Below are 22023 nucleotides of genomic sequence, written 5' to 3'. Positions count from 1 at the left end.
ATCTTGTTTTTGATTTAATGATGTACTTTGAGGATAGTTTTATTTTTTTTATTATTATTATTTTTTAAATCTTTTTTTTTTTTTTAAAGATTTTATTTATTTATTTGAGAGAGAGAGAGAATGAGAGACAGAGAGCATGAGAGGGGGGAGGATCAGAGGGAGAAGCAGACTCCCTGCCAAGCAGGGAGCCCGATGCGGGACTCGATCTTGGGACTCCAGGATCATGACCTGAGCTGAAGGCAGTCGCTTAACCAACTGAGCCACCCAGGCGCCCTGAGGATAGTTTTAGATCAATAGACATGTACAGATCTTCATCTTTTTACAGTTATAGAGTATATTTCATTCTATGGATATATAGTAATTCAATCAGTCCTTAATTGATAGGAACTTAGATTGTTCTAATCTTTTGCTATTAGAAACAGTAGTCAATTCTTGTACATATGCCATTTTTCTTATATGTGAGTATACTACTCAGATCAATATCTAAGAGTGGAATTGCTGAGTCAAAAGGAATGCCCTTTAAATTTTGATAGTTTTTGTTAAAATGTCCTCCATAGCTGTTGCAACAATTTACCTTCTACTAGCAAAGGAAGAGATTGCTGTTTCCCCCAACAACGTGTTTGATCTTTGTCAATTTTTGTCTAATTCTTAATAAAATAGAATGTATTTTTAGATATTTGAAACATCTGCTATTTATTTTTTTCATACATTTGGCACTTTTTCTTTTGTGCCGATGCTATTTTTCTTATTGACCTGAAGATTTACATATATAATATACATATATTATATATAAATATATATAAAGATATTAATCTTTTGTCTATAATTGATGTTACCATGACAGATGTTCTGGAGGGCAGAAATTTAAGTTCAACTAGAAGAATAAGGCCAATTTGTTGTTGTTGAAAGGATAATAGAAAACTTTAGGTTGTGCCATAGAGTTATAACTCATAACTCATAAATACAAATGAAAAATTAGAGGCTGAATTATCCCTATTGAAAATAAGAGAAGAGACTTTCCACTCTCCCCCCTTTTTTTTCTTGAGCATTTACTTTAGAAAACTTGTAATTAATTTTTTTCTGTCTTTGAAATGTATGTAAAAATTTAAAAAATCTAAACGCGCCTTTTTAAAAAAATTATGTTCAGTTAGCCAACATACAGCACATCGTTTGTTTTTGATGTAGTGTTCAGTGATTCATTAATTGCGTATAATACCCAGTGCTCATCACAACACGTGCCCTCCTTAATACCCATCACCGGGCTAACCCATCCCCGCATCCCCCCTCCCCTTTGAAACCCTCAGATTGTTTCCTAGAGTCCAGAATCTCTGATGGTTCGTCTCCCTCTTTGATTTCCCTCCCTTAAGTTTTCCCTCCCTTCCCCTATGGTCTTCCGTGCTATTCCTTATGTTCCACCAATGAGTGAAACCATATGATAATTGTCTTTCTCTACTTGACTTACTTCATTTAGCATAATCCCCTCCAGTTCCATCCATGTCAATGCAAATGGTGGGTATTCATCCTTTCTGATGGCTGAGTAATATTCCATTTTATATATGAACCACATCTTCTAAATGAGCCTCTTGCCAGCTTTATGACTCAGGAATGTCTTTGTCAAGGACCTAGGACGTCTCTTTGAAATGTAATCATCGAAGTGGGTAGTGCCCCAATCTCCCACTTTCTGTGGGCGTATACGAGCATAGCTTTGGTGGCCTATCTTCCAACCTGCAAAACTATCTCAGGCAGTATAGACAAGTTTATTTTTCCATTGCAGGAAACCAATTGGCAAACACAGATGACCATCCCAATTACTGAGTGAATTTAGGATGAACTGTGTGTGACAAAGGGTGCTGTCAAGTCTTTCTTGAGGATTAGTTATTATTTATCTTCAGAACATGTATGTAAATGGGTTGTATTTGCTTGGCTATGTAAAGGAATGAGATTTCTTTCTGAAGAGGTGTCAGAGAGGAAGTTGGCCAACATGTTGGGGACAGTGGAGGTGACATACCAGATCTCTAGGAAGGAGAAGTTGGCGAGGAAGATGTACATGGGAGTGTGGAGTCTCTGATCCCAGTACACAGCACAGATGATAGACCCATTGCCCATATATGATACACATATTCCCTTTCTTTGATACTTATTCAATAATAAAACTGTTTTATTCTCTTCTACCACTGTGGAGAGGTTTTCTGGCTTGGCAGGAGATGTTTTTAATTCTATTTCTCCAACAAACTCAGTTCAGTTTATCACTCTAGGACTCTATCAATTGTAAAATTAGGGAGATGGAATGTATCTTTGAGATCCCTTATAGCCCCATAAAATCTAGGAAATAAGAAGTATGGTGTATAAATTTCAGAAACCATATAAACAATTTTCTGAGTGATGTGAGTCTTCTTTTTAACTAAGAAATTAAGAACCAACTGTGTGGCTTAGTCAGTTAAGCATCTGTCTTCAGCTCAGGTCATGATCCCAGGGTCCTGGGATTGAGCCCCACATCCAGCTCCTTGCTCAACGGGAGCCTGCTTCTCCCTCTCCCTCTCCCTCTCCTTGCTGTTCCCTCGGCTTGTGCTATATCACTCTCTGTCAAATAAATAAATAAAATCTTAAAAAAAAGAAAAAGATTCTGTCCCCAAATCTTTTAAACCAAGACTTACTTTTAGGTTCCCAATAATTTCTTCATAGCATGTTTCATATCTTTGTTCCTTAGACTATATATTACAGGGTTGATGAGTGGAGTAACTATGGAATAAAACAAAGTCACCATCTTCTGCATCCCAGCATCACGCTCAGATGTTGGGCTCACATACATGACCATCACTGAGCCATAGAACAGTGAAACTACAGCCAGATGGGACCCACAGGTGGAGAAAGCTTTTCTTTGTCCAGCTGCTGAGGGGACCCTCAACACAGCTCTCAGGACCAGAGTATAGGACCCCATGATAAAGAGAAAGGGAATAAATAAGAGCAGAGAACTTAAGGTGGAGCTAGTTAACTCTATTACAGGGGCTCTAGTACAGCTGAGGGCCAACAGGGGACCTGGATCACACAGGAAGTGGTCGATGATCCTGGATCCACAGAAGGACATTTGGGAGATGATGATAATGGGAATCAAGAACCAGAAGAAACCAAGTATCCAGCAACTGACCACAAGATTGGTGCAGAGACGTCCTGTCATAATGGCTGGATAATGTAGAGGCCGGCAGATGGCAAGGTACCGATCAAATGCCATAATAGCCAAGAAAAAGCATTCTGTAGAACCCAAGGAGAAGAAAAAGTAGAACTGGAGAAAGCACCCAGAGAAGGAGATGACCTTGGTGTCAGAGAGGAAGTTGGCCAACATGTTGGGGACAGTGGAGGTGACATACCAGATCTCTAGGAAGGAGAAGTTGGCGAGGAAGATGTACATGGGAGTGTGGAGTCTCTGATCCCAGTACACAGCACAGATGATAGACGCATTGCCCATGAGGGTCAGGATGTAGACAACAGAGAAGAGCAGAAAGAGGAGGATCTGCCCTTCCCTGGGGCAAGGGAAGCCCAGGAGGATGAAGCCAGTGATGGTGCTGGAGGTGTTGAGGGTGTTGGAGATTTTCATGGGTCTGGGAGCTGTGAAAAGACCATCACATTATTGAATGTTTGTGTAGATGGGGACCCAGATATGCATCGAAACCACCCTGTGGAATGCAATAAACACTTAATCTCAGTAATTACTATTTTTGTCTAATTCTGAAATACTGTTCTAGCTTAGCTGTTGGACTGAAAAACACAAGAAGCCAGTGAATATCAGTGGATAGACAGAGATATTTCTTTATTGTGAAATATATGTGAACATGCTAAATACATAAGCTTATAACTTTATTATTACACATAAACCTCCGTAGTAACTACCACTGAGATCAAGAAATAGACTGTCACTTGCACCCTAGAATCTTCCCTCATGCTCCATCCCAAGCAGTATCCTCTGCCTCTCTATCCTTCCAATTGTAACATTCTCCTTTCCTTATGGTAATCACTTCCTTGTTTTTCTTTATTTTAATAACTAAGTATGCATCCCTAAATGAAAGTATTTGGTTTTGCTTGTTTTTGTACTTTACATAAATGAAATTATCCTTTTGGCTGTCTTCTTTTGTTCAAAGTAGGTTTGTGAAATTCATGTTGTTGCATTATCTGTAGTTTCCCCATTTTTACTTCTCTATATTATTACATTTGATGAATAAACTACCACTTAGATGAATTATTTCCACTTTGGAGCTATCAGGAATAATTCTATGAATATATAGTTCATTTTTCCGTTCACACTTGCACTCATTTCTATAGGCTGGACCATAGAATGTGTGTATCTTCAAATTTATTAAACAGTGTTCCATCATTATTGCACTATTTTTCACTTCCATTGACTGTATATAAGAGCTCTGATTGTCTACATTCTTTTCTTTCTTTCTTTTTTTAAAGATTTTATTTATTTATTTTCCAGAGAGAGAGAGAGAGAGAGGGAAAGTACAAGCAGAGGGAGTGGCAGGCAGAGGGAGAAGCAGGCTCCTTGCTAAGCAAGGAGCCGGATGCGGGACTTGATCCCAGGAGCCTGAGATCATGACCTGAGCCAAAGGCAGACACTTAACCATCTGAGCCACCCAGGTGCCCCTGTCTACATTCTTTTCTAATGTTAAGGTCAATGTTTACCAGGGCCTGGGGAATGCTATATAGACTGTGCTTTAATGGCTTCTCCCTTTTTTGATTTCTTCTGGGGGTACTGGACTGGGTAGTTCTCTTCTTGTCAGTACTTTTTTTCCAGAGTAGGTGGTTATATCAAAATTGTTCTGTTCTCAAGAGAGAGTAGTCCAGAAGTGAGGGGAAAAAAAAAAAAAAAAAAAAAAAGAAAACCGTCCCCAAACTTGAATTATGAGAACATTGTAATGCATGGTGTAATTTAAGCCACATCTGGGAAGTTTGTTGTCCATCTTACATGAACATTGAGCCTTGTGATCAGCCTTATCACTTAAATAAGGCATTTCTTTTTTGTACCTACTTTTCCGATATGCCTCTCCCAAGAGAGAATTCTTTGAAGTGGCTCACTCAGAAACATCTTCCTGAACAGGACGTTTCATAAAGAACTTTTCATAGGCTTGAAATCAGTTTGTATAAGCCACTTTACCAGAAATGATTGGGAATTAGCATAATGCTTTGCACTTAGGCAGCTTTTAATAAATACTGATAAAATGAATGAATAATGCACTTTTTTCAGTTCCCAGAAAGAGATCACACCAACAAGGGGGATTAACATAACAATAAAAAAAATTAAAAAAAAAAAAAAAGAGATCACACCAACAGAGCTACTTGTGGGCAAAGCTGACTCAGACTGTGTGGCCTTGGAACAGCGACCCTTGGGACTATTGGGAATCTTCTATTTTGAGGGAGTTAACAAGTTCACTTATTCTGCATGGTAATGCAGTCTACCAGCTTCAGGAGTAAAACATTCAAATTGTAGGAAGTAGCTGCAGCTCACCTCTGTTAATATGGTTCCCCAGCCACCTAGGGTAGATACAGTTGAGGGATAGGATGAGCATTAATGTGGTTTTGTGGAAACAAGTCGTTGATGGTTTGGGTTGGGGATATGACTCTATAAAATTTTCTGTTTTGTAGAAATGTTCTATTTCTATTTCTATTCTAGTTATATGAACTGTGGAACCTGGTACTATTGCTCTAATGCTAAGGTACATGTAGCGGGAAACTTGAAAAGAAGAGAAAACTTTAATTTTTTGCTCCCTTCTAGTCACTGTTTGGGAGCCTTAAGTCAGAATGACCTTGGATGATTATACATTTGCATAATGGCTTTATGTTTTTCTGAGTTAAAAAAAACCCCCACAAAACACAACCTTTGTTAAATAATCCTACCCTCAACCCTGGGTCTTGGTTATGACAGCCTCTGTAAATAGGGCATGCCTAAGGAACATGAAAAATATCCATTTGCATTATCTGGAATGTAGTATCAGTTAATCAAATTATTTTTGAGGGTTGGCATAGTTATCCAAGGAGTCTGACAGTGGTCTGTCAGAGTATTCAAAAACAGTAAGATTTCCCTGAATAAAATGACAGAAGGTGTCAGGGGAGAAGTAGCTGATGATAGTGTATTTTTGTGTTGATTTGAGAGGAAGATTTATGATAGGGGACCAGCAAACTGAGTAATAGTTTGGAACTTGTAAGCTGTGTACAAAAGCTTCCCTCCCTGAGCCAGACCTATTTCTGGATTTTATATGATTTTCATGACATGGGGAACTCATGTGGCCAATAAAGTTTCCCAGGAGCCTGCTAGTTTATGTCTTATATTACAGTGGGTCTTTTAGTGCCTCAGCTGTGGGAGCAACAGGTTCTGGTTCTTGTACCATAGACTTACACTTTCTAAATGCCCTTTCCTCTCTGATTTTAAGAACGCGTGACTTGGGACTGAGGTTAAGTTTCACATACCAAGTATTCATCTTTTGAAGGCAAACTTAAACCAGACATAAAATATCTAATATACATTTGCATTACTTTACCCTATTCTCATTCAGGATGAACATTTTCAGAATGTAGTCTTTTCGGAAGCAACCATTTTTCTCTTTCTTCCTTCCTTCCTTCTTTTTCTTCTCTCTTTTTCTTTCTTTTTTCTTTCTTTCTTTCTTTCTTCTTTCTCTTTCTTTCTTTCTTTCTTTCTTTCTTTCTTTCTTTCTTTCTTTTCTTTCCCTTCCTTCCTTTCCTTCCTTCCTTCCTTCCTTCCTTCCTTCCTTCCTTCCTTCCTCCTTCCTTCCTTCCTTCCTTTCTTTTTTTTTAGTAGGCACCATGCCCAGTATGGGGCTTGAACTAAAGACCCTGAGATCAAGACCTGAGCTGAGATCAAGAGTCAGATGCTTAACTAACTGAGCCAGCCAGGCACCGCTATGGTTGGGGCATTTTTTTTTTTAAGATTTTATTTATTTATTTGACAGAGAGAGGCACAGTGAGAGAGGAACACAAGCAGGGGGAGTGGGAGAGGGAGAAGCAGGCTCTGCCTTGAGCGGGGAGCCCGATCTGGGGCTTGATCCCAGGACCCTGGGATCATGACCTGAGCCGAAGGCAGATGCTTAACGACTGAGCCACTCAGGCACCCCTGGTTGGGGCATTTTTAATCAAAGTGCTTTGCAGCATATTTCTAAAGGTTATTTTTGTAATAATCACTTTGTCCACTCCCTCAAAATATTTTCAGCACTTTGAATCGCTTAATGTTCAAGAACTTACTTTTCCTGGTTTAGTCTAATATTGCATCTCTTCCTTTCTTTTACCCCTCCCATCTAATTTATCAGCAAGATGCTCTGCTTCTAAACTATGACTCATGTCATACAATTCTCTTTGTCTTCACTGTTGTCTCCCAAGTTCAAATGACCATCCTTTCTTCCTTGGACTTCTGCAGCAGCAACCTAACAGAACTCCTTGCTTCTACCTTAGTTCCTCTATTCTCCATTTTCCAAACAGTGGCATTTAACTTCTTAAGAACAGAAAAACAAATCATGTTAGACTTTTGAGTAAAACCATTCCCTCTCAGAGCAGTTCAGTGTCAGGAAGTCTCACAAAGCTGTTCTAGAAAACAGGAATGGCCATCACCATTTTATGCTCAATCTAATATATTTAACAGGACTGTATTGCTACTCACCTTTTATCACTTAGCTCCTCTGAACAGAAGAAACTATGATGTTTACCTGCCACAATTCTGAGCAGGGCTGTTAAAACAAAACAAAACAAAACAAAACAAAACAAAACAAAACAAAACAAAACAAAAAACTGGTGGATTCCCGCTGCATCGATTGCTGAGGGCGCTGTGAACATCAGTGTGTTTATGACCCCAGGCTGAGTTAATAGACTGAGTTAATACACAGCAATCATCTTTTTTTTGGTTTACTTGTTAAATTAGTCAACTCGGGAAGGGTTAAGATGGACTGAGTGAGTGAGTGAGCTAGGTCATGCGATACACAGTTCAAGGAAGACATTTCCTGATCTTGGTATGTCTATGTGTTGGCCTGTCTCCATAGCCAGTCTGGAGATGTCTCATGACAACTCAGTTCCCTCCTTGAGATAGTTTGTATAGTTTCTTTTTTTAAAAATTTTATTATGTTATGTTAATCACCATACATTACATCATTAGTTTTTGATGTAGTATTCCATGATTCATTGTTTGTGTATAACACCCAGTGCTCCATGCAGAATGTGCCCTCTTTAATACCCATCACGAGGCTAACCCATCCCCCCACCCACCGCCCCAAACAAGGTTTTCTGAACTTCACTGCTACTAGCTTACATTCAGTATCTACAAAATAATTTGCAAGGATATAAGCTGATTTAGTCTACTATACCCTGACTTCTATTCCTAACACGCTACTTCTTTTTTGAATGACTATGCTCAGCATAATTTTTTCAGTGGACAGAGTATGATGAATGGAGAGGTCCTGGGAGATGACCCCAAGTTGTTTTTTTTTTAAATTTAATTTTATTATGTTATGTTAGTCACCATTCATTACATCATTAGTTTTTGATGTAGTGTTCCATGATTCATTGTTTGCGTATAACACCCAGTGCTCCATGCAGTACCTGCCCTCCTTAATACCCATCACCTGGCTAACCGATCCCCCACCCCCTCCCCTCTGGAACCCTCAGTTTGTATAGTTTCAGTGAGGGTATTGTAACATCTGTAATGTTGGGTAATCTGTAGAAAATACTGAAGAGTAAGGATAATTTTCCTGATTGGGATGAGTGGTAGGCAGCTGTGCATAATGGAAAAAAACATTGGATTTAGAGTCAAGAGCTTTTTTTATTAGTCATAGGAAATTAATACTCAGTTTCTTTAGTGATAAAGTGGGCCTAATAATGCCCTTTTTAAAGGGCTGTTGTAAAGATTATTGAATGAGATAAATCCCTGTAGCAGTACCTTGACCAGTGCCTGACCAGTAAAAGCTTAAGGAATCATTGGTTGTATGTGTATGGCTGTAGCAAATTTGAAGAGAGCTGCGGATGGAAGCTAGTAGATTATGACTTTTGCTCTTCTAAACACTTCAAAACCTTTTTACCTGGATCAGCAAAGGGAATTCCAAACTGAAGCTTCTCAAAAGTTTCTTTTTTAATTTTCTTAGAGAGATGGCAGTAACCAGAGAGGAGAAAAGAAGTGGAAGTGGTTGTAATAAGGATCCTTGATTGTGTTTGTGGAAGGGTGGAGGGGTTATAAACAGAGCCTGTCAGGAAGTTAGCCCTGTTGTTTTTGATCCTTGAGGATCCATTTACTGCTTCTAAAAGGAAAACAGTGTCAAGAGACATCTTTATGCTTGTATTCACTTCCCTTGGGGGCCTACCTTAATTTCTGCATGTGTGTGTGTGTGTTTTTTCCTATACAAGTTGACATATTTACCTTGCTTTAAATCTCATACAGGTGGAATGATATATTAACAAATCACTTGATTGTTTCATTAATTAATCAACCCACAAGTCTATCTCTAACTTCCCTAAGTGTGCCCCTTTGCAATTCCTCCCTCCTATCCCTCCCTGACATCACTCCCCAGGTAACCACTGATATTTCTCTCACTGTAGATGTTTGCATTTTTCATAGCTATGTATATATATATATATATATATATATATATATATATATATATATATGGAATATATATATATGGAATCATACCTTATGTATTTTTTTTTTTTTGGTCTAGTTTCTTTCAGCACAAGTATTTTAAGATTCATCCAAGTTGTATCTATTGATGCATTATTCCTTTTTATTGCTGAGTCATATTCTGTTGTATAGATAGGAATTTGCTCATTTGTTTGGCTTTTGATGGATGTTTGGGTCATTTCCAATTTTGTGTCATTATAAATCAAACTGCTAGGAACATTTGTGTATAAGACTGTATGCACATGCTTTTTTCTCTTTGGTAAATAGCTAGGGGTGTAATGGCTTTATGAAATGGTAGATACATGCTTAGCTTTTTAAGAAACTGCCAAACTGTTTTCCAAAGTGCTTGTACCATTTTACATTCCCACTAGCAGTGTATGAGAGTTCTGGTGCCTTTATATCATCACCAACACTGGTATAGTTGGTCTTTTTTTTTTTTTTAAAGATTTTATTTATTTATTTGACAGAGAGAGACACAGCGAGAGAGGGAACACAAGCAGGGGGAGTGGGAGAGGGAGAAGCAGGCTCCCCGCGGAGCAGGGAGCCCGATGCGGGGCTCGATCCCAGGACCCGGGATCATGACCTGAGCCGAAGGCAGACGCTTAACGACTGAGCCACCCAGGCGCCACCTATAGTTGATCTTTTTAATTTTCGTGATTCTGGTATGTATATAGTGGTAGCTCATTGTGATTTTAATTTGTAATTCCCTAACAACTAGTGATGTTGAATATATTTTCATTTGCTTATTTTCCATTTGTATATGTTCTGTTCAATGTGTGCTCAAATATTTTTCCATATTTTTATTGGGTCATTTGTTTTCTTATTATTGATATTCTGAGTGTTTTTTAAAATACATTCTGGATGCAAGTCCTTCAACAGATCTAAGCTTTGCCAATATTTTCTCCTAATCTGTGGCTTGTCTTTTCATTCTCTTAACAGTGTCTTTCCAAGAGCAGATATTTTTAATTTTGGTGGAGTCCAGGTTATGAATTTGTTGTTTTATGGACCATGCCTTTGGTGTTGTATTTAAGAAATCTTTGCCTAAGCCAGGGTCACAAAGATTTTTCCCTGTGTTGTCTCTTAGATGTTTTATAGTTTTAGGTTTTATAATCAATGGCCCATTTTGAGTTAATTTTTGTGTATTTTGTGAAGTGTTGAGATACTGTTTATTTTTTTGATGTGGGTATTCAATTATTCCAGCACCATGTATTAAAATTGCTATCTTTTCTCCACTGAATTGCTTTTGTTTAAAATAGGGACTATTTCTGGATGCTATTTTCTTCCACTGATCTGTTTGTTTAACTTAATGTCAATACCGCATTGTTTTGATCATTTGTAGTTTTATAATAAGTCTTAACAGTGTTACTCCAACTTTGTTTTGTCTAGTGTAAGTCCTTTGCATTTCCAAATAAATTTGAAAATTAGCTTTCTAATTTCTAGCAAAAAAGCCCCACTGGGATTTTGATTGAAATTGCACTGAATTCATAGATCATTTTGGGAAGAATTGATGTCTTAACACTACTGAATTTTCCAACCCATAAACAAGTTATATCTTTACACGTATTTACATCTTTAATTTCTCTCAACTATGTTTTGTCGTTTCCATTCTATAAGTCTTTCACATCTTTTATCAGTTCTATCTGTATTCAATATATTTTGATGCCATTGTAAATGGCATTATTTAAAAAAAATCTCAATTTCTGTTTGTTGCTAATACTTACAGAAATACAATTTGTTTTAATTTTTTTTTTAAAGATTTTATTTATTTATTTGACAGAGAGAGATAGCACAAGTAGGCAGAGAAGCAGGCAGAGGGAGAGGGAAAAGCAGGCTCCCTGCTGAGCACGGAGCCCGATGTGGGGCTCGATCCCAGGATGCTGGGATCATGACCTGAGCCAAAGGCAGCTGCTTAACCGACTGAGCCACCCAGGTGCCCCTGTTTTAATTTTTTTTGTTTAGTTTTTTAAAGATTTATTTATTTATTTTAGAGAGCGAGAATGAGAGAGAGATAGTACATGAGAGGGGGGAGGGTTAGAGGGAGAAGCAGGCTCCTCGCCGAGCAGGGAGCCCGATGCGGGACTCGATCCAGGGACTCCAGGATCATGACCTGAGCCGAAGGCAGTCGCTTAACCAACTGAGCCACCCAGGCGCCCCTGTTTAGTTTTTTAAAGACTTGTTTGTTTATTTGACAGAGAGAGAGCAAGTGCATGCAGAAGCAGGCAGAGAAGCAGGCAGAGGGAGAGGGAGAAGCAGGCTCCCTGTTGAGTGGAGAGCCAGACTCAGGGCCTTGATCCCAGGACCCTGAGATCATGACCTGAGCCAAAGGCAGACGCTTAACTGACTGAGCCACCCAGGTGCCCCATACAATTGATTTTTATATATAGTTCTTGTATCTTGAAATCTTGAAAGACTTGCTTATTAGTTATAGTAGGCTTTTTTGTTGATTCCATTGGATTTTCTACAGAGATGATCATGTCATGTCTAATTAAAGAAGTATTCCTTCTTTTTTTCAATTAGGTTGCCTGTTACTTCTTTGCTTTGCCTGTTTGCACTAACATTTCCAATATGATGTTGAATAGAAGTGGTAAGAGCAGAATTCTTGTCTTGTTTCTGATTTTAGGGAGAAAGATTCACTTTCACCATTAAGTATGATGCTAGATGTAGGTGTTCGAAAACATTCTTTACAGATCAAAGATGTTTTGAGCTTTGCACAGTGGCAGTATCATAGCCAGTGAGGTTCGTCTGAGGTGTGATTATTGCTAATTGAAAGCTCTTCACAGATCAAAGAGGTTTCTGTCTGTCACCAGTTTGCTAAGACCTTTTATCAGGAATGGGTGTTGGCTAGAATGTAGTTCAATATGTGCAGGTGTATTATGTATCACCTAGAGTCTTATGTGCCAACTTGGGCATTTACATCACCTAATAGGGTTTAAATGGGAAACTTATGTCAAATTTCAAAGAACTGAGTTCTGAGAAAAGTTTTGCCTGTACATTCCAATTATTAGTTGAGAATTTCCTATATTAATGTTTAATTTTTAAAGGAAATATCACATAAATATCAGCAATAGCTGCGTCTTAAGATGGGCCTGATAAAATAAAAACTCATTCTCTGCATCTGGTGTTTTCAGGGCAACATACATTACTCATGCCAATGACATATGAATGTTTTCTTAGAAAAACACATAGGGTGCATCTGTTAACTCTCCCAGGGCAGGTGTTAGCAGCTATGGCATGTGATCTCAGGTTGGTTCAGTTTGCCAAGGTGATTCTCAATTTCACAGATTTCTAGTCACGGGCAGAGGCTACTCTCTGCTCTGGAGGGTGACTTGTTCCCACCAACTGTGTGAGAAGAAACCACAAGTGGGAAGTAGTTGGTCCTCGTGGCTGCTGAATATCCTTTTACTATGTTTTAATTTCTCTCTCTCTGCCTCCAGAATCCTGAGGGCGTCTTGTTCTCACTGCCACTCACCTCAGTATCTGCCCTCTAGTGTCCTACAAATTCCACTCACTATCCTATTAGGATCAAGTTATAGAAATGAAATACCCTCTCTCCTTAATTCAGCCAGCATTTTATCTTATACATTTAAGAGGAAAATTTCTAAGGAAATAAAAAAACAAAACCAATGAAAAAGCATTTCTTCAGAATACAAGTGTCTTATTTTAATATAATTAAAATGTTTACCTGAAAGTTTGTTTGAATAATATAGTTTACTGGATTCATGTACTGCTTCCCATGAACAACACCCCCTGCCCCACATTTCAATCATGTCAGGAATAACTCCTCCCCAAACTTCCCACTTCTTTTTCCATTCTCAGTCACGCTTTCCTTCGTCTTCTCACTTTTCTTTGGATAGCAGGTGTGACAGCACTGTGGTCAAAAATAAATTGCTCAGTTCATGTCTGGGACCAATACATTTCATTTATTCATTTCATAAACACTTATTTACCTCTGTGATGTGCCTTGAATTACATCAGTGTAGAAGATAATGTTCCTGCCTTTGTGAAATTTACATTCTAGTGAGGGATACCAATAATAAATCAGGTAAACACATAAATCTATAATTCTAGTTAGTCATAATAGTATAACAAAGAATAAGGGAGAAAAAATTTGTCATTATGTGTGGTGATGTTAATTAGACTTATTGTGGTGATGATTTTGCAATATATATATATATATATATACATACATACATTGTATAGCTGAAACTAACATAATGTTGTATGTCAACTGTCCCTCAATAAAACATGAATATATGAGTATAGAAAATGTTAGCATAGAATAGGGGGTAATTTACATGAGATGGTTAGAGAATGCCTTTGTTAGGGGGTGATCTTTCAAAGTCAGAAAATATTCCATGCAAAGTTCTAGAGGAACCAAGTCCCATAAGTACAGGTAAAAGTTTGGGATTTTCAAAGAATATGAAATAGTTTATTTGGCTATCCAGAAGGTAGATGGTATATGAGGCTGGAGAGGTAGGCAGGATCAGATCATCTAGAAAACATTCTAGGCCACAATAAATAGTGTTTTATCTGAACTCCTGGGAAAGCCTGCTCAGTAATATAGAGGAAGGCTTAATAAAAATCTCATCTTAATAAAATCCTTACCACTTCATAAGCTCTTCTTGGAACAACTTATTTACGTACACCTTTATTCATATGTTCCTTTATTATACTATATTCCACCTTGTTCCATTAAGGATCTGACATACCAAAAGAAAAATGCAATAAAAGAAAGAATAAGAGAAATATGAACTTGGAAAGAAAAAAATAGAATGATAGTTTTTGGTTAAGATCTTACGCTTATCAAGCCTCTAAATGTGTTATGAAGAATGGGAAAACAAAGTGAGAAATGGGGAAACATTATCTGTTACATGATTTTTATTAAGGGTAAAAAGAAAACAGTGGGTTCACAGGGAAAGCTAAATTAATGGCTTTTAGTCCTATAATAATTTCTTTCATGGGGATTCGTACTAGGGAAACTAAGAAGTACAGTGAAAATTGGTCACCCAAAGTATGTGATGCAGATAGATAGCTGATAGATAGATGGAAAGATGATAGATAGGTAGAGATATACATAGATATACTCTGGTTCAATATAACTGCTTCTTATAACATTTCTCAGCAAGATTCAAAGGCATTATATAGAAGTACAACTCAAGAGAGGCAATTCTTCCCAGATCTAATAATTTTGATCCACATATTAGCTTTCTGATGTTCTGCCTTAATCCAAAAGTTGACCCAGAATATCCTAAGAATAAAATTTAGAGCTAATTGCATGTTCACCCAAAGCAAAGATTAATAACCCCTTATTTGGATATGAAATTTCTCTTCTGTGATATAGAAGTTGAGTTTCAAGGACTATTCACAAGAATGGAAGGAACTGTTGATATCACAATATTTGTCTTAAGAAGTTTATTAGATTCTTTCTCCTCTGGAAGTAATTTCCCAGCTAATGTAGGATTTCATTTCTTAAAAAAAAAAAAATGTCATTTCTTTCTGCCACATATTTTTTTTTTTTAAATACAAACTGAGGGTTGCGTGAATTGTGGAAGACTTGAATCACAGATCTGTATCTCTGAAACAAATAATACATTATATGTTAAAAAAAAAAAAGAAGAAGATAGCAGGAGGAGAAGAATGGGGGGGGAATCAGAGGGGGAGACAAACAATGAGAGACTATGGACTCTGAGAAACAAACTGAGGATTCTAGAGGGGAGGGGGGGTGGGGGGATGGGTTAGCCTGGTGATGGATATTAAAGAGGGCACATACTGCATGGAGCACTGGGTGTTATACACAAACAATGAATCATGGAACACTACATCAAGAACTAATGATGTAATGTATGGTGATTAACATAACATAATAATAATAAAAAAAGAAACTTGTAAATAAAGCAGACAAAACTTTAAAAAAATTAAAAATGATAAAGTAATCGTACTTTTGAGATACCACCTTACAACAGTTAGAATGGCAAAAATTAACAAAATAGGAAGCAACAAATGTTGGAAAGGATGTGGAGAAAGGGAACCCTCTTACCTGTTGGTGGGAATGCAAGTTGGTACAGCCACTTTGGAAAACAGTATGGAGGTTCCTCAAAATGTTAAAAATAGAGCTACCCTATTGTAGCTCTATTTGACCCAGCAATTGCACTACTGGGTATTTACCCGAAAGATACAGATGTAGTGAAAAGAAGGGCCACATGCACCCTAGCGTTCATAGCAGCAATGTCCACAATAGCCAAACTGTGGAAGGAACAGAGATGCCCTTCGACAGATGAATGGATAAAGAAGTTGTGGTTCATATATACAATGGAATATTACTCAGCCATCAGAAAGGATGAATACCCACCATTTGCATTGACATGGATGGAACTGGAGGGGATTATGCTAAGTGAAATAAGTCAAGCAGAGAAAGGCAATTATCATATGGTTTCACTCATATGTGGAACATAAGGAATAGCATGGAGGACATTAGGGGAAGGAAGGGAAAACTGAAGGGAGGGAAATCAGAGAGGGTGACGAACCATGAGAGACTCTGGGCCCCAGGAAACAATCTGAGGGTTTCAGAGGGGAGGGGGGTGGAGGGATGGATTAGCCCGATGATGGGTATTAAGGAGGGTAGGTGTTGCAATGAGCACTGGGTGTTATACACAAATGATGAATCCTGGAACACTACATCAAAAACTAATGATGTACTGTATGGTGACTAACATAACATAATAAAAAAATAAATTGAAATTGGAAATTAAAAAAATAAAACAGTGGTTCTATAAGATCATTTGTGGATTGGTGCTGGTCAGGTGCACCAGAACGACCTGAGTAACATTAAAATAAGGATTTCCAGGGGTCCACTTCAAGACTCTGATTTAAATTTGGAGAAAAACTGAGAATCTGTTCTTTTAAAAAGTTCCCTAAGTAATTATGAAACAGGTTTGGTTATTGTCAGTCTTTTGGATGTCAATTAAATAAAAAATTTGGCTCTATTATGGTTGGATTCTCACTAATTACTTTTTATTTGAGCTGCAAAAACACAGGGACTGTGTTAATAATCACAGATAAATGGACAAGCCGGTATTGGAGGTCAGGATAGAAGAAGAGTCTAAAGTCCGGACATCCAGGTCATTTATTCAAATTATGATCTATGAAATCCTGATTTGAGGGCAGAGTATGATTTAATTTGGCATACTGTTGTCCATTATGTAACAAGGCAAGAATAGATGAATTTGAGTCTGTGTTTCAAGGGGCAAATGAATAAACACCTACTTTTTAGGTGGGAATGGAAATGGGGAAAATAATTAATTCTGATTTTTGACCAACTCATGAGCTCTCATTTGCTTTGACTAATTTCTGTGCACATATGAATTTTTCTCAAGGCAGCCTTCATGTCTTTGTTTCAGAGACTGTAGATCAGTGGGTTTATAAGTGGGGTCACCGAAGAGTAAAACAAGGTTACAATCTTCTGTATCCCACCTGGATTTCCAGAGGTTGGGCTGATGTACATCACCATGATGGATCCATAGAAGAGAGACACCACAGCCAGGTGGGAACCACAGGTGGAAAAGGCCTTATGTCGGCCAGCTGCTGAAGGGACATGCAACAGTGCTCTAAGAACCAGGGTGTAGGACCCAAGGATGAAGAAGAAGGTGATGAAGATAATAAAAGAGCTCAGTATAGAACAGGAAAGCTCAATTCCAGGGGCAGGAATGCAGGACAGAGCCAGAAGAGGACCAGGGTCACAGACAAAGTGGTCAATGGTGTTGGGGCCACAAAAGGGGAGTTGTGTGATAAAATAGATAGGGATTGGATAGCAGAGGAAAGCTGTGACCCAGCACAGGGCCACCAGGTTCATGCAGAGATGGCTGTTCATGATGATAGGATACTGGAGAGGCTGGCAGATGGCCAAGTACCGATCAAAAGCCATGAGGGGCAGTAAGAGGGTCTCAGTGATGCCCATGGAGAAGAAGAAGTAGAACTGGAAGAAGCAAGCTGTGAAAGAGATGGTTTTGGTCTCAGATAGGAAGTTCTTTAACATATTGGGAACAGTCGTGTTGATGTAACAGATCTCCAGGAGTGAGAAGTTGGCCAGCAGGATGTACATGCGGGTGTGAAGCCTGCGATCCAGCTTCACTGCACAGACAATGGTCCCATTCCCCATCAGTGTCAGGATGTAGGACACAAAGAACAGCATGAAGAGGAAGACCTGAACCTCCCTGGAGCACAGAAAACTCAGGAGTATGAATTCAGTCACTGTGCTGACTCCTGACATATTCATGGCTTCCTAAGGGATGCAGAAGAAGGGTGACAATGACAAAGATGGCCTTATTCTTTCATCCTCAGGATTATTTCCTTTGTGGAGATTCCCTAGCTCCCTCAGATTCCATTATTCCATTAAATAAATAATATAACTATACTGCTGAAGACTATGAACTTTGGAGAGTTCTTGGTATGCTCAGACTTTGAATCTTTGTATTCTCTCATTTCTCTTTCAGAATTTTCTCACGGTAAAAGACAGGCTGTTATGCGATAAGCAGCTTGGAGAAGGTTAATGACAGTACTCACAAACGTAAGTAGGTATGAAAATCATGTATTTGTATCTATAGGTTAAGAGATATAGACCCTTGATATTGGACACAGAATTTCAATTACTTAAATCTTTGGAATTAGAGACACAAATGTTAGGCATCCGAAGAGGGAGAAAGGTAACCACACACTGAAATCTTTATGCATTTCACTGTTATTCTGGATCAGTATTGGTGTCTTAAGGTCATCTGACAACTGAGTCAAAAAGCATCAAATGTACCATCCATTCTTCAGTATTGATCATGGTTTGTTAACTCAGTAAAAATTTGAACTCCCAGACATCTACATAATGGCTTTCATATCAGTTCCGTCTTCTACCTGTTGAATTAAAATACTTCTGTAAAACCTTGGTCTAGGTTAAATCGCTACTTATAGGTAGAAAAACTGAGCAATGTATCTGGTATATTATTTAAGGATTTTTGAGGGTTTTGCCTGAAGTGTCACAAAGTGTCCTAGAAAGGCCTCTATTCTTCTGGTTTATGGATAGATGCTGAGGCTCACAAATGTCAGATACTCCCAAGCAGAGGCCTCTGGGAACCAAGAACTGTGCTGGGAGCCATAAACTGTCCCACTGGACAAAGATTCCCTTTCTAGTTCCTCACCCCCTCTGTCACCCCATCTTACTCTAGATGTGGAGGTTGGCATTGTGTCGGGGAGTTGAAGGAGAATCTTTGTGAAAGCTTCTTTGTGTGAGTTAGACTTAGATGTTGCGTGATTTCCATGGTGAGAAAAGCAAAGCAAAGCCTATGAAATTGCCTACAATTCTGATGTTAGTAGTCTGGTCTTAATTTATTAATTTATTTTAGGATCCCTTCCATTAATGAGGGACAGTCATCATTTGGGCCTAAATGACCCAAGTAACATGATTGAATGGTGATATTTATTCATAAAATATAAGTGCAGAATAGAGATCCAGATGCTTTTAATAAAAGTGTTCTAGCTAAGAATATTTATTAATGTATCAGTTATAAAATGCATTACTTTCCAGATTGCATAATGCCATAGCTTTAAGGATGATCTTGATGATTGCAATTAGTGACACAAGGGATCAGAGTAATTCAGAATTTTCCACATCACATTTTGCTGTAAGGCTCCTCTTTGTGACTAGATCATGTTTGGCAAAACCAAGCTGTGAGTTCATTCCTCTGTAGCAGGAATTCACAGAAACCCAGAAGTGAAGAAACAATGAGGAAAGAGGTTTAAAAGGAGGAAGTATTTGTTGATTAATGTGTATGAGGATTGCAAGGGCTTTGTAAGCCATGTGGGAGTGAACCCACCACCGTGGAGTGCCCGGTCATGTTGTGCATCCTTCCTCAAGGTGCCTGATCATCTGCTCTGTGACAGAGCCAAACATGGCTAAAATCAGAGAGAGCTGAAGTGTTTTCTGCCCTGCTTTTCATAGCCACTTTGTCAGTCATTTCCAGATGTCACTTCACTAACATGCGATTTCCCCCAAAGACCTGGTTCTGACTGGATGCACCTCCTGGTTAATAAGGACGGACTTTTCATATTTCCCCATCCTCATCTCTCTCACTTGCCTGATTTCCAGCCCTCCTAGTTGTAAAGATGAATCTCCTTACATTCTTCATGTAACGTGAGGTGCTCTTGTTTCCACAACCACATAAAAGAAGGCAGAGCTAGAAGGCACACCTAAGAACTGTCCTATATTGTATGTCTTCTGAACCTACCTCCTTATGGATCTGGCAGGTCTGACTTGGAATCTTCTGTTTTCACTGCTGCAGAAGGCAGGCAGGAGGGAGGGTATGGCATCTTTGGCAGAGAGTAGCTCAGAGAGGGTGCTTAGATAGCTGGACACACGATAGTGCTTTGGAGAGAAATTGGCGTATTTGTTGCACAACAGACACTTACCTATGTTTCTCTGAAATCTGTGTCTGATTCCTCCTAAGGGTTATAGTCTCCTATGAATTCCAAAAGTGAGAATTTATGAGAGGATTGTTATGTGCCCAATGTTCCCTTCCCTCAGGAGCCCCTTGATTGGCCTTTGGGACTCAGTTTCTCTAGTGGTGATCAGATAGATACTCTCATGCTATTCTTAGAACAGAGGTTAATTTTGTTGTTTGGACAGGTTCCTCTTTTGATGGTGCAATCACTATAGCAACACCAGTTGAGCTGGGACATGAACTTTTTATTTATTTTCTTGTTCCTTTACATTCAATTTTATTCATTTTTTGAGTCTGCTCCAAGTTTTAGATTCTCGTGTTTGTCAGTATCAGAGTCATGTCATCAGATTTCTCATTCTCATTCCTGTTGACGCACTCCATGGCTTGAAAGGGGTTATTCCTTCTTTCTACTAACAAGTTTTCTCCCAGGTTCACTCTGTGCTTCTAATATGACACTGATAAGTAAATTCCATTTCATGGTGAACAAGTCCCAGTAGTAGATAACATGGGGTAGGTGATGGAATGCCAAAGTTCTAGAAGACACCTCCCCATCTAGCCCATTAGGTTATTTCAGACTCTTTTAGCAGATGACCCTAAAGGTTGGCATGATTATTGAAATTTTCTTTCTTCTTTCAAGTGAGTTATTGCTGAGAGAGACTCAAACTTTCAGACACTTTCATTTTTATTACTTTTATGTCTATGTGTGCGTGTGTACATGGGTATGTGTGTACTTTGATGAGATATTTAATAATGTTTTTCTTCTGTTATTGGTTTGGAGCCATCTCTAACGAGACTGCACTCTCGTTAATAATTTATTATTGGCTACAAAGCATCAATTAGCAAAAAGTTTCATGAGGGTTTATGACTTGAAGTTTGCTCATTTTCTCAGCACCATTTCTGTAAGGTAGAAATGTTTTTTTTTCCCTCTAAGTGGTAACAGCACTTTTTGAATCATGAAAATTGATATCCTAGTATGCATAAGAGCCAGTTTTTTTGAGTGATATACTCATTGAAAGCCTTTGATATTTTTTTACATTTTATTTATTTATTTATTTATTTATTTATTTATTTGGTTTTGGCTATCTTTTTTTTTTCTTTCTTTTTTTTATTATGTTATGTTAATCACCATATATTACATCATTAGTTTTTGATGTAGTGTTCCATGATTCATTGTTTTCATGTAACACCCAGTGCTCCATGCAGTACGTGCCCTCTTTAATACCCATCACCAGGCTAACCCAACCCCCCACTCCCCTCCCCTCTAGAACCCTCAGTTTGTTTCTCAGAATCCATAGTCTCTCATGGTTTCTCTCCCCCTCCAATATCTCCCCCTTCATTTTTCCCTTCCTGCTTTCTTCTTCTTCTTCTTCTTCTTTTTTTTTTTTTAACATACAATGTATTATTTGTTTCAGAGGTACAGGTCTGTGATTCAACAGGCTTACACAATTCACAGTTCTCACCACAGCACATGCCCTCCCCAATGTCTATCACCCAGCCACCCCGTCCCTCCCACCCCCCACCACTCCAACAATCTTCAGTTTGTTTCCTAAGATTAAGAATTCCTTATATCAGTGAGGTCATATGATACATGTCTTTCTCTGACTGACTTATTTCGCTCAGCCCAATACGCTCCAGTTCCATCCACGTCATTGCAAATGGCAAGATTTCATTCCTTTTGATGGCTGCATAATATTCCATTGTACATATATACACCACAATTTCTTTATCCATTCATCTGTCGATGGACACCTTGGCTCTTTCCACAGTTTAGCTATCGTGGACATTGCTGCTATAAATATCAGGGTGCACGTACCCCTTCGGATCCCTACATTTGTATCTTTGGGGTAAATACCCAGTAGTGCAATTGCTGGATCATAT

General features: G+C 38.5%; 2 protein-coding genes and 1 pseudogene across 2 annotated transcripts; 1 reads left to right on the top strand and 2 right to left on the bottom strand.

Annotated features, from left to right (window-relative positions):
• Positions 1 to 2656: 2656 nt before the first annotated feature.
• Positions 2657 to 8612, bottom strand: LOC118551905 (olfactory receptor 11G2-like). Its single transcript, XM_036118051.2, has 2 exons — positions 8593 to 8612; positions 2657 to 3560 (listed from the first exon to the last, which is right to left on the bottom strand). The coding sequence occupies exons 1-2, from the start codon at positions 8610 to 8612 to the stop codon at positions 2657 to 2659; spliced, it is 924 nt and encodes a 307-aa protein (XP_035973944.2).
• A 3754-nt stretch (positions 8613 to 12366) lies between these two features.
• Positions 12367 to 12493, top strand: LOC118551913 (U4 spliceosomal RNA; annotated as a pseudogene).
• Positions 12494 to 17057: 4564 nt separating this feature from the next.
• LOC118551906 (olfactory receptor 11H6-like) lies at positions 17058 to 17936 on the bottom strand. The gene has a single exon (XM_036118052.2). The coding sequence runs from the start codon at positions 17934 to 17936 to the stop codon at positions 17058 to 17060; it is 879 nt and encodes a 292-aa protein (XP_035973945.1).
• Positions 17937 to 22023: the final 4087 nt, after the last annotated feature.

The sequence above is a fragment of the Halichoerus grypus genome, chromosome 8 (genome assembly GCF_964656455.1).
Source record: "Halichoerus grypus chromosome 8, mHalGry1.hap1.1, whole genome shotgun sequence".
Taxonomy (NCBI): Eukaryota; Metazoa; Chordata; class Mammalia; order Carnivora; family Phocidae; genus Halichoerus; species Halichoerus grypus.
Note: the sequence above shows the minus strand (reverse complement) of the source record. Positions and strands in the feature narration are given on the sequence as shown.